Consider the following 12,246-nt stretch of genomic DNA (forward strand, 5'->3'; position numbering starts at 1 on the left):
TTACGTACTGTTAATAATTTATTCGCGCAAGTTAGTGTATTGTTGGTTGGTTGAACAGATCATAGCTATCCGGCGGGGTCCATCGCGTCCATGCGTGTCTGATCTCCCTTTGCATTCGACTCGGCGTTCGCTGCAGTGCTCGCGAATGCCTTACTATATTATTACTTACTATTGAGACCAATTTTATAAACGACCTTGCTGTACAGTAGCAAACGGTCGAGTGGTAACGTAGATATTTTAGATGAATTAGGTTAGGATACTATGATAGTGTCTGGCCCGAACATTTCGGAGTATCACATCGTTTGGCTCAGAAAATATCTACCTTTGATCTCTTTTCAGCTTTCAGAAAGTGTGCAACTTAAATACTACTTATGGAGACCACGTAATCGGACTTAATGAAAGCTAAATTATGCCATATGGAATTTATACATAAGGTTAACGAATTACTAAAATTAGTCTTATGAAAATGAAGGTCTTGTGGACCTAGTCACTTATTTGGCCAATTGAATATTCCAATTTATTGTATATTAAAATAAAAATTTACACATTATTATCACAAAGATGTGATCTTATCATTTAAAATTCAATGGAGTGCAGGATGAGCTATACGGTTATTGTCAGGATAGCAATGGTCTAGTTATGTTTATTTTGTTCTGTATAACATTAGCAAATTTGTTATAGTGTCGTATATCACAATAGTGTAATTCTAATAGGCCGGGGGCGTCAAATCTGTCCTAACAGCTGATTCGTCAGACTTGTTATATTTTTACATGAGATTTTATGAACGATTTGTTGTTTATGAATATTTTGTTTGATGTCTTGGTTTGATGCCTCCATTTACAGTTTAATTTAAATTATTTTGTTTTATGCAAGCAGTTAATGCAAATTATTATTTTTCACATTGTTTGATGTTATGTAATGCAATTTTAACATGTTGCAAACTCCTGCATTTATCTGTTGTATTTATTACTAATTTTTACATTAAATTGTGGTATGTTACAATCCGTGTAGTTTCAGTAAGTTGACACATTCCCCCCACTGGTCAGTTCGTTCAGTCATGCCATGTGACCCACAACCCGTTTCTAAAACTCACTAGTTAATTATACCGGATCACTGTGATGAAGCGTCGCCAAGCCTTGGTCTCTGTTTGACACCTTATGCTGTCTTATGTAAAGCGTCCCATTGCATTGTATGGGAAGACATCCAAACCTGTAAATAACTTAAAATCTGTACGTTCGGCGTCAACCGAAGACCAAGGCCTGATCGTTTTACAGGTCGCTTTCTGTGCACAGTGCATCGCGATCACATTTGCAAAATGCCATGGGAACTTTTATATTTCCTCAGGCCAAATTTTTACAGCAACATTTGCACATTAAGTCGTTCAAAACTACTTAATCTTTCAAATTCCGGATTCATATAACGAAAATGACCAAGAAAAAAAAAGATCTGACTGATTTGAGCCTTATTGCAGATAAATTACAAAGTCTGTCCCATTAAAAGCCAATCGATATTTAAAAGCATGCAAGTTTACAAGTTTATAATGGGTCGGCAACGCGCACGTGATACCCCTTGAGTTGCGGGCGTCCATAGGTTGCGGTGACCGCTTTCCATCAGGCGGGCCGTATACCTGTTTGCCACCGACGTGGTATTAAAAAAAAAAAAAAAAAAAACAAAGCTCGAACCCTTGAACTTGACGTTTACATACGCATTTTAAACCGATAAGTATAGGTACTTAATGGCCTGAGTGCGCGTAGCCAACGTGCCAATCGTTTTATACGCTCCGTATTAGAGAACGAAACGCAAGCTGTCACTGTTGCTCTAACATGGAAGAGTGATCGTCTGATAGAGACACAAAAGGATTTTGTTGTAGTAGCGCAAACCATTGTCACCTTGGCTGGGCTGCCTAGATAGGGAAAACTGTCACTCAGAATAGGTTATTTCTATTTGAAAGCTTAAAAAGAATGAGTATTTTACGTCATTTCAGCTGATGGTGTCACACTTAACGTTTTCGATTTATTTAGACTTCAAAGCGTAAGTCAAAAAATTGGCGATGAAGCTATAAGACGCCAAGTATGTTAGTGAGATGGAGGCGGGTTGTTGCAGAGCGGCTGCACGCTGCGGTGTCGGCGCCGGCGCCGCAGTACTCGTACCACAGCATGTTCGTGGCGGCGGCCGAGAGCGCCGCGCTCTGGCGCTGCAAGTCCTGCGGCAAGGAGGTCTCCAACCGCTGGCACCACTTCCACTCGCACACGGCGCAGCGCTCGCTGTGCCCCTACTGCCCGGCCACCTACAGCCGCATCGACACGCTGCGCTCGCATCTTCGTCTCAAGCACGCCGCTTTGCTGCTCAAACATTAAATCCATCACTCGATTGAGGTGTTCGTCACCTACACGAACGCTACCCGACCCCTGCTTTGCTCTATACGACCACGAATTTAAGTCGTATACCATCGATGTTGATGATGGATCGATTTATCGTTATACTTTCGTAGATAGTATTAATGTTGAACATGCATTTTGCATTGTAACGTAAGTAGGTAATACATATACCGCACGTTTTGTGCGTTTTATTGTTTTATGTACGTAGGTGTCTAAGGTTTCATTTTAATATGCTTTATAAACAGGGTAAATTATACATTACGTGGGTTGTTCTGATGAAACTTTAGATGATAACATTAGCACTAGTTTGTGCACATAATTATAACTATCTATCGTGGGATAACGTATGTGTTATCTAAGTATGTATAGATAAGTTTCAAGCTAACAATGAGCCTGAAGTAATACCTTCCTATTGGACTCTTTCATGGCGCTATACCTATTCGTTGGTCCAGTCTCCACTTGTTATTGTTTTAGAATTCAGTTCAATATTAAGGTCCATCTTTTAACTACATCACAAGTTTGAGGAGAGGGAGGAGGATAAGAAAATGAGACACGGGGAAGAGGGAGTCACAAACTTTGTGAGGTTCACTTACTTTTGTCCGAAAGTTGTTTTATTTGTATTCACTGTACCTACAGTTATATTATATCATTATATATATTATTCAACAATGATTTTATGGAAATCGTGTTTATTCATATATTTTGCCTAATCGGTTTAGTGCCATAAGGGTCATTCCAGCGAAACCGACACCACAGGCATAAAAATTAAATAACTTAATTTACATTTAAATCTACATCTAGAGAATAGAACATTATGCCTAGTTTTATGAATCAATGAGTTTTTCCTTTTTATGACATTTTTTTGCATTTTATATGTGTCCAAACGTACCCCTAGCACCAGTTGTCTAAGGTGGCATATATATATACCCTAAGTTGGCAGCGCTATTTCGCGCTTTTAATAAACATTATGGAGAAAGTGATATGTGTAAAAGAAAATATATTTAAAGCTGTTTAAACCAGTGGCAAGTAAATTTAAATTAAGTTTCATGGTTAGGATTTATTGGGCGTCTACACAATGCGTAACTCACGTCCCGCCCGTCACAATAAAACAAAGTTTTTTCTTGTTTACCCTAAAAGTATCTAAACTCTTGATGTCTTACTTTGTGAAAGTAACAATTAGGTTGAGGTTGGTTATTTTAGCTAAAAAACGCGTTGCTCTTGTGAATAAAAGTATACTTTTTACGCTTTTCAAAGTAGGTCCCACCCGTCACAGTGACGGGTGAGCAAAATGGGTTATCTGATAAAACTTGAGTTAATGAGTATAAAATCCTTCTTTTAAGTTTAGTTAAACCTAACTGGGTTATATTAAAGCAAATTATATGTCTAATATTGCTTAATTCGGTTGTGGTATTACTTTTTAAAACACAATGAATGCAATGAGGCCTATGAGTCAGGAAGAAGTCTTTTTCATTAAAACTGGTAAAATTTTTGACATTATTTCTGACCCACTGATAAAAGTATGTGGTAATAGACTGTTTGACAAGGTTTGACAATTTTCTGAACCTTTAAAAATTCAAGTTGAAAAAATATTTTTTTTGGTTTAATGCTCTAAGAAAACTACTGAAATTATTACTTGTAACATTAAATAATTAATAAAAGAGCTGATTTAAAGTAACCATAAGCAATAGTTTTTTTTTGTGTTTCGGAGAAAAAAGCCAAACATCAAACTAAAATACATCAATCAAAGTAAATACATGTGGCCAAGTGTGAGAATTTTTTTTCACCACACCTACTGGTAAGGGCTCTCTTTGCTATTCGAAAACGGATAGTAAAATTGCATTTTATCCACAAGAGTGCAAAGTAATTTCATACAAATTTTAACTTAATGTCTAAAGCTAAGTGTTTCAAGTATAAATGATGATTTTGAATGTTAAATAAATTGAACACAGTGGTAACGCTGAAAGTGAACGCAGCCGACGCGCGCGAAGGAGGGTAGATCGCGCGCTGTCTATACAACTTTAACATCCACCCGCCTTCGTCAGTTTTCCGTGATCATGATGCATGCAACTGCGTCGAAATATCGGGAGCTCGACAAAAATCAAAAAGGTAATCACGGTCTATATCCCGGTCAATATAAGTCTAATGAAAATAACCGTGAATCATTCAAAACTCTTAAATAAATTGAAGTAAAATACTTCAGTTACTTTGATGTTTTACCGTTCATATTTTCATAGTATGTATGTATGTATGTAAACACTTTATTGTACATACATAAGACATACATAGTGTTGATGTACTAAAAAAAACTTTGGGTTGGAAGGTTAGATGGCAGTCGTTTTCGTAAAACTAGTGCCTACGCCAAATCTTGGGATTAGTTGTCACAGCGGGCTCCAGGCTCCCATGAGCCGCGGCAAATGCCGGGATAACGCAAGGAGGATGATGATGGTGTAATGAAAAATTTTGTGTTTCACTCGGTGGCTAATATTGTTTACCTACGAGCCTTGAAACCCTCGCAACGCTCAACATTCCACATTCTGAACCACTCGCTGCGCTCGCGATTCAATATTGGAATCTTTCGCTTGCTCGGGTATCAATATTGCACGTGCGGTTTTAACAATTTTGCCCCCTTTTGTAAAACAAATAACTATTATTAACCCATGCTCATGTGTCGTAATTTATGGATCATCCGTGAATCATCCATAAACAGCTTCTCCCATCAGGCATCAAAATGTAGTGGTTTTAATTTGTACAGTACCTAATAGAGTACATTTGAATGAAGGGCAAAGGCAAAAACGAAAGTGTATGATCATATACGGAAACTAGACAATAAATAATTCCGAGGGCAGGCTCAAATAGCTGAATACTATTCTCGTGATATTTAACAACTAATTGAACTGACATAGCCACGCGCCACGCGCAACAGGATCTTGATGTGATCTTGATCAATATGCTTTGGATCCACTGGATCCCTAGAGTGATGCCTACTTATATTACTTAACTTTTACTGGCCAAATCAAAATTATATCGAAAATATTCCATTTCTGCATCTTAAACATTGTTAGTAAAGAAATTAAGTAACATTGGTGTCAAACAGTCTAATTTTAGGGAATACATGTTATTAGTTGTAAGGGAAAGTGAGGCAACACCTAAGACTGAAAAGAAAATAACTTGTGATTGAAGTGTGTATTACAAAGCGTGATCTGACTGTAAATAAGTGTAGTTAGTAATGCTCTACTTTACATAGGTTCAAGTTAAATTACAACGCTAAGGATTTAGGTACATAGGTACCTAATATAATTTAAAATTCAGAAAATGCGCGTCTAAATTCGAAAGTACCTAAATCAGCCGATGGCTGCTTGCTTCGAGATTTATGAACTTCTGTCTTAAGAATCTTCGTCCCAAAAGATATTTTTGTATAAGCATTGTGGGTAAATGACGCAATGTATTTAAAGTAAATGTTTACACTAGCAGTAATGGTTGTAACTAGTATTGGTCATTGTATGACAAACGTGTCCATCAGCAGCGTTTCGTGTATAGGTAAATACATCTATATAATTCTCATTTAATTACTTAACAGTCATCGTAATTTACACATTCGAGTAGATAAGTCAATGTTTAAATTAAGAATATAATAATTATGCAGAATTAAGTAAGAATGACAGTAATAATAGGTACCTACCTACCTGTTGTTACTCCATTCTTCATTCATCCAATAATTTTAATTTCAATCACTGCATGACTATACTGTTAATAGGCGGGGGAGCGCGCGGGGCGCGGGCCTGGAAGAGCGCGCCGCGCACCGGCCGCGTCACCGCGGCGGATCGGTTAATAGGTTAGGGACGTAAGGTACCGGCCACACCAGAGCGTCGCGTGTCTCGGGGCGCGCAACGGACGTCCGCGCCACGCCACCTGAGTGTAATTCAAAAATCGTCTCCTCAGTACATTTTGTATAGGAAGGACGTAAGACGCGCCCCAGGCGGCGTGGCGCGCGCCGCGCCGCCTGGGACTTGGTGCCAATAGGACCATCTCGGGGTTATACCCGTTCGATTAAAAAAAATAATTTGAAAATCGGTCCACGATTCTCGGAGATATCGAGTAACAAAAAACCGGCCAAGAGCGTGTCGGTCCACGCTCAGTGTAGGGTTCCGTAGTTTATCGTATTTTTCTCAAAACAATTTTCCTAGAAAGTCTTTATAAAGTTCTACTTTTTTGATCTTTTTTCATATTTTTTTAAACATAAGGTTCAAAATATAGAGGGGGGGGGGGGACGCACTTTTTTTTTCCTTTAGGAGCGATTATTTCCGAAAATATTAATATGATCAAAAACTGGCCAAGAGCGTGTCGGGCCACGCTCAGTGTAGGGTTCCGTAGTTTTCAGTATTTTTCTCAAAAACTACTGAACTTATCAAGTTCAAAACAATTTTCCTAGAAAGTCTTTATAAAGTTCTACTTTTGTGATTTTTTTCATATTTTTTAAACATATGGTTCAAAAGTTAGAGGGGGGGGGGGGGGACGCACTTTTTTTTTTTCTTTAGGAGCGATTATTTCCGAAAATATTAATATTATCAAAAAACGATCTTAGTAAACCCTTATTCATTTTTAAATACCTATCCAACAATATATCACATGTTGGGGTTAGAATGAAAAAAAATATCAGCCCTCACTTTACATGTAGGAGGGGTACCCTAATAAAACATTTTTTCCATTTTTTATTTTTGCACTTTGTGGGCGTGATTGATATACATATTGGTACTAAATTTCAGCTTTCTAGTGCTAACGGTTACTGAGATTATCCGCGGACGGACGGACGGACGGACGGACAGACAGACATGGCGAAACTATAAGGGTTCCTAGTTGACTACGGAACCCTAAAAACGATCTTAGTAAAAGTAAACCCTTATTCATTTTTAAATACCTATCCAACAATATATCATACGTTGGGGTTGGAATGAAAAAAAAAAAATCAGCCCCCACTTTACATGTAGGGGGGGTACCCTAATAAAACATTTTTTTCCATTTTTTATTTTTGCACTTTGTTGGCGTGATTGATACATTGGTACCAAATTTCAGCTTTCTAGTGCTTACGGTTACTGAGATTATCCGCGGACGGACGGACAGACAGACAGACAGGGGGAAACTATAAGGATTCCTAGTTGACTACGGAACCCTAAAAAACATTCAGTCGAATTGAGAACCTCCTACTTTTTTTGAAGTCGGTTAAAAAAACAACCTTTATTGCCGGCCGGCAAACGGCTAACCGATTGAAACAGAAACATAAATGAAAAGAGAGGGCGAACGGCGACACCTGTGTGTCGGCGATTTCAAAGGTAAGCGCACGTGCACCCGATCTCGCTACCTACGCCCAGGTGCGGGCGCGGCTTTCGACCTTCGCGCCGTGCAATAGAATTTAATGTCGGCTGCTCGTGTGCGGTCTGTTTGTTTTATAGTGGCGGCATTTTCAACATCAAAGGGTGAGCCTATTTTGTGCAAAATTCTGTTATATCAATAACTTCTCACGTCACTAGATTATCGACTTTGAATGTCGAGTATATTTATAGTATCATCACTTTATTTCAGTGTACGAATTTCGTATGTGTTAAAAATCATTGTTCTAGCTTCATAAACCAGGGAGGAAATAATGGAGAGCGTTTATATGTCTTGTTTTGCCTTAATTCAATATCATCACATATTTTTGTTGCTGATAAAATAATACATCCTATATATCAAGGCCTTGTAGCTCGGCGAAAGAATCGTGATCGCGGAGTGCGCCGGCACTGATTATAATTATTTTGTCCAGTTATTATAATAACCTATACAAAAAGTACCGATAGAATAGGTATTCTAATCTATATCTGCATAGAACTATTTAAAACAAACCACAAAAGTTCATAGTTGATCGTTATTGGTACAGTCAGCAACTCAGCTGTGAATACAGATAAAGTGCCAAATATATGTATACACATACCTTAATGTACCAAGTACCAACACTTGTACAGGAAATAAAATACTCTATACATATTTTTGGCACTTTGTCTTGCCAGCTGTGTTGTTGACTGTACACGATCTAAAAAGGAGCCGAACGGTTATTATAATTACGCGGCGACTTGCGTAGTCGGCGGCCGCGCGATACATAGTGCTGTCTGTTCAGGCCCCGTAGCCGAATGCCATTTCTCCGACGCGAAACGAAAACGAAACGCAGACTGGCTCTGTCGCGCCAATACGGAAGAGCGATAGAGATAGATATCTACTAGCGTTTCGTTTCGTGAGCGTTTGTGCCATTCGGCTACGCACCCTGTTCTCACTACCACGAATTTGAAGAACAATATTGCTGTCTCTCTCAATCTTTAGGCGTCATTCATATATTACGTCATACTAAATGTGACAATCCATGTTAAAGGATTAAAAAAGCGTGACATTGGGGGGTCCAAATAGTAGTCCATAAACCACGTCTTTGACCAACGTGAGTGATATCTCTGTCACTCTTTACGTCTTTACTAACAGAAATTTAAATAACAATAGTGCTATCTCTGTCACTCTTTACTAACAGAAATTTAAATAACAAAAATGCTATCTCTGTCACTCTTTACTACCAGGAACTTAAATTATTATAGTGCTATCTCTATTCTCTGTCACTCTTTACTATCAGGAACTTAAATTGTTATAGTGCTATCTCTGTCACTCTTTACTACCAGGACCTTAAATTATTATAGTGCTATCTCTGTCACTCTTTACTGTGTGCGGGAAGTGCACATACCACGAGTTTGACTAACATGAGTGCTATCTCTATCACTCTTTACTACCAGGAACTTTAATTATGATAGTGCTATCTCTGTCACTCTTTACTACCAGGAACATAAATTTTATTATTACAGTGCTATCTCTGTCACTCTTTACTACCAGGAACTTAAATGATTATAGTGCTATCTCTGTCACTCTTTACTGTGTGCGGGAAGTGCACATACCACGAGTTTGACTAACATGAGTGCTATCTCTGTCACTCTTTACTACCAGGAACTTAAATGATTATAGTGCTATCTCTGTCACTCTTTACTTCTAGGAACTTAAATATTTTTTTCGGTTTCGGTTTTGGTCTTGGTTTCGGTGTCGGTTTTGGTGTAGGTTTCGGTGTCGGTTTCGGTTTCGATTTCGGTTTTCGTTTCCATTCCCGTTTCGGTTTCCGTTTTCGTTTTCAGTTTTGTTTTTGTTTAAACTAACAGAACTAAAACTAAAACCAAAACCAAAACCAAACCAGAAACGGGAAACCGAACACGGGAAACCGGATATCGGATACCGTATATCGGATGCTGGTTACCGGTTACTGTCTACCGTTTACCGGATACCGGTTACCGTCTACCGGTCCCCGGTCACCGTTTACCGGATACCGGTTAACGGTCATTGGTTACTGGTTACCGGTTACCGGTCACCGAATACCGGAGACCCGTCACCGGTTACCGGTTACCGGATACCGGTTACCGGTTACCGAATACCGGTTACCGGATACCGGTTACCGGATACCTGTTACCGGATACCGGTTACCGGATACCGGTTACCGGTTACCGGATACCGGTTACCGGATACCGGTTACCGGATACCGGTTACCGGATACCGGATACCGGTTACCGGATACCGGTTACCGGATACCGGTTACCTGATACCGGTTACCGGATACCGGTTACCGGATACCGGTTACCGGATACCGGTTACCGGATACCGGATACCGGTTACCGGTTACCGGATACCGGATACCGGATACCGGATACAGGATACAGGATACCGGATACCGGTTACCGGTTACCGGTTACCGGTTACCGGGTACCAGATACCAGAAACCAGGTTTTGATTTCTGGTTTCTCATGTTACAACGTGTATAGATTAGTCGATACCAAGTCGGACACTTCCGATTAGGCGATTTCGGCTCGCATTGTTACGCAGCATTCGAGTGTTGAGTTTCTCACACATGAGGCCCCCTAATAAAATTTGTACCACTCATATTATTGATTTGACTCTCGCAACACAAACACCTCATGCCCACACAAATACACACAAAATAAAATCATTCACAAACTTCAAATCATTCAAAAACTCAACAGTCACACGCGCTCCTCGCGGTCCTCTAAGAACTCCCTCGCGAGAGTCGACACTTCAAAATGAAGCGACATCGCATCGGCTCATCATCCACAAATCCGAAAAGATCCACCGATAAATTTGTACCGGAAAGACCTCACCGCGACAATGTCATATTACCCAAATTACTTCAAAAATCCTCTGAAAGTGAAACAGTTCATTAGGTTTACCGTAAGAGTGAGTGAGACAGACACGCACTGTGCTTCAAATTTGCCTCGCCAAAATACGTTACACACGACTCGAAAGAATACAGTCTTAAGCGCCGCAAGCTTTCATACATATTACGTTGTTGTGATCCAAGCATCTCGTCAAGCTCGATAGGTACTATTATTGAGCTAACGACTTGACCAGTTTAACTTGACCTATCGGACTAATTGATTTGTATGACTTTTGTCACTTGTAATAAGGGAGCTCTCTTATACTGGACGGTGAAATATTTGTTATCGAAGCGTTTTGAAAACGCGGCGCCCTTGATATCGCAGAGCGAAACACGTGTTGACGACTCGCCGCCCGTTCCCGCTACTACTATACTAGCTATACCTACTCTGTGCACGACCTTATTCTGCAGGTAATAACGTTCATATTAAAGCGCAAGTAAGAAAAATATCAATTAAGTAATGAATCTTACATATTTGTTTAATAGTAATGCCCATTCTTAGGTACTATCTATACCTATCTGTTAAAAACAATTACATAATACGCCAACGCAACGGTGACATAGGAGTTGCCGTGCACTGTATGTGGTTGGTAGAAAGAAATTAATGTTTTATCTGTAGTACCTAAGTACCTGTTTAATTTTGACATCAAGTAGTACATATTACTATAGCTGTGTCTAATTTATTTTACATTAAACTTGGACATGATGTGATGTTAATGCTCTTTTTATCTTCGCATAATAAATAGCGCATCAATTGATACATACGTGTAAATAAATCATCTTTCATTCATTACTTATGTTGTTTCAATTACATACCTGAGTCAAATTAGTTATAACTAAATATTGAGTTATTTATTTTATACTTGCCTGTTACCTACTCTACCTTATTAGGTAGGCTCCGAGTTTTTGAACGGCCATTACGCTTTTTTATAACTCAATACGTTTGCCAAAAAAATTACCTGTCTTGTTTATTGCCTACTCTTAGTACTCTTGTTTTACAATACCTAAATACCAAAAAGTGAAACATAACATCTGTGGTTCCGAACACTGCAATGAACTCGCTCCCCGTCAGTGGACACTTGGACAGTGAGTGATCCATACTAATGGGAAAGTGTGTGTGTCTGTTTGTTTGTCCGTCTTTCACGGCAAACAAAGCGACGAATTGACGTGATTTTTAACCCCCGACGCAAAAACGACGGGGTGTTATAAGTTTGACGTGTCTGTCTGTGTGTAGAGATGGGTAGGGGTGAGTAAATACTGAATATTTACCCGTAATTTACTCAAAGCACCGAATAAATACTCGTATTTACTCATTTGGGTGAGTAGAAACTGTTACCTAAAAATAATTTAAAAAATTAGATTTAAGTACTTAGTCGTGTTTATTTTAACTGTGTGGACATGTTTAAATTATATTTATATTATTAGAAGCTTATGGGAGTCTTAGTTTGTCGAAAAAGAGGTAATCATTGTGATAAAAAAAATAGTGATAATGTTTAGTTAGCAGTTTTGTTTTAAAAAAGCAGGTATTTACAGTAAAAGTATGAGACTTAAATTAAATTGATGTTTTAGATAACGGCATGACGTTCG

General features: G+C 38.9%; 1 protein-coding gene across 1 annotated transcript; it reads left to right on the plus strand.

The window, feature by feature from the left end:
- The first annotated feature begins 1,708 nt into the window (after positions 1–1,708).
- On the plus strand, positions 1,709–3,100 carry LOC125236371 (sex determination protein fruitless-like). Its single transcript, XM_048143158.1, has one exon. It carries the CDS (start codon positions 2,073–2,075, stop codon positions 2,355–2,357), a length of 285 nt encoding a protein of 94 aa, XP_047999115.1. The 5' UTR covers positions 1,709–2,072; the 3' UTR covers positions 2,358–3,100.
- The last annotated feature ends 9,146 nt before the right edge of the window (positions 3,101–12,246 follow it).

Source organism: Leguminivora glycinivorella, chromosome 2, assembly GCF_023078275.1.
Source record: "Leguminivora glycinivorella isolate SPB_JAAS2020 chromosome 2, LegGlyc_1.1, whole genome shotgun sequence".
In the NCBI taxonomy this organism is placed as follows: Eukaryota; Metazoa; Arthropoda; class Insecta; order Lepidoptera; family Tortricidae; genus Leguminivora; species Leguminivora glycinivorella.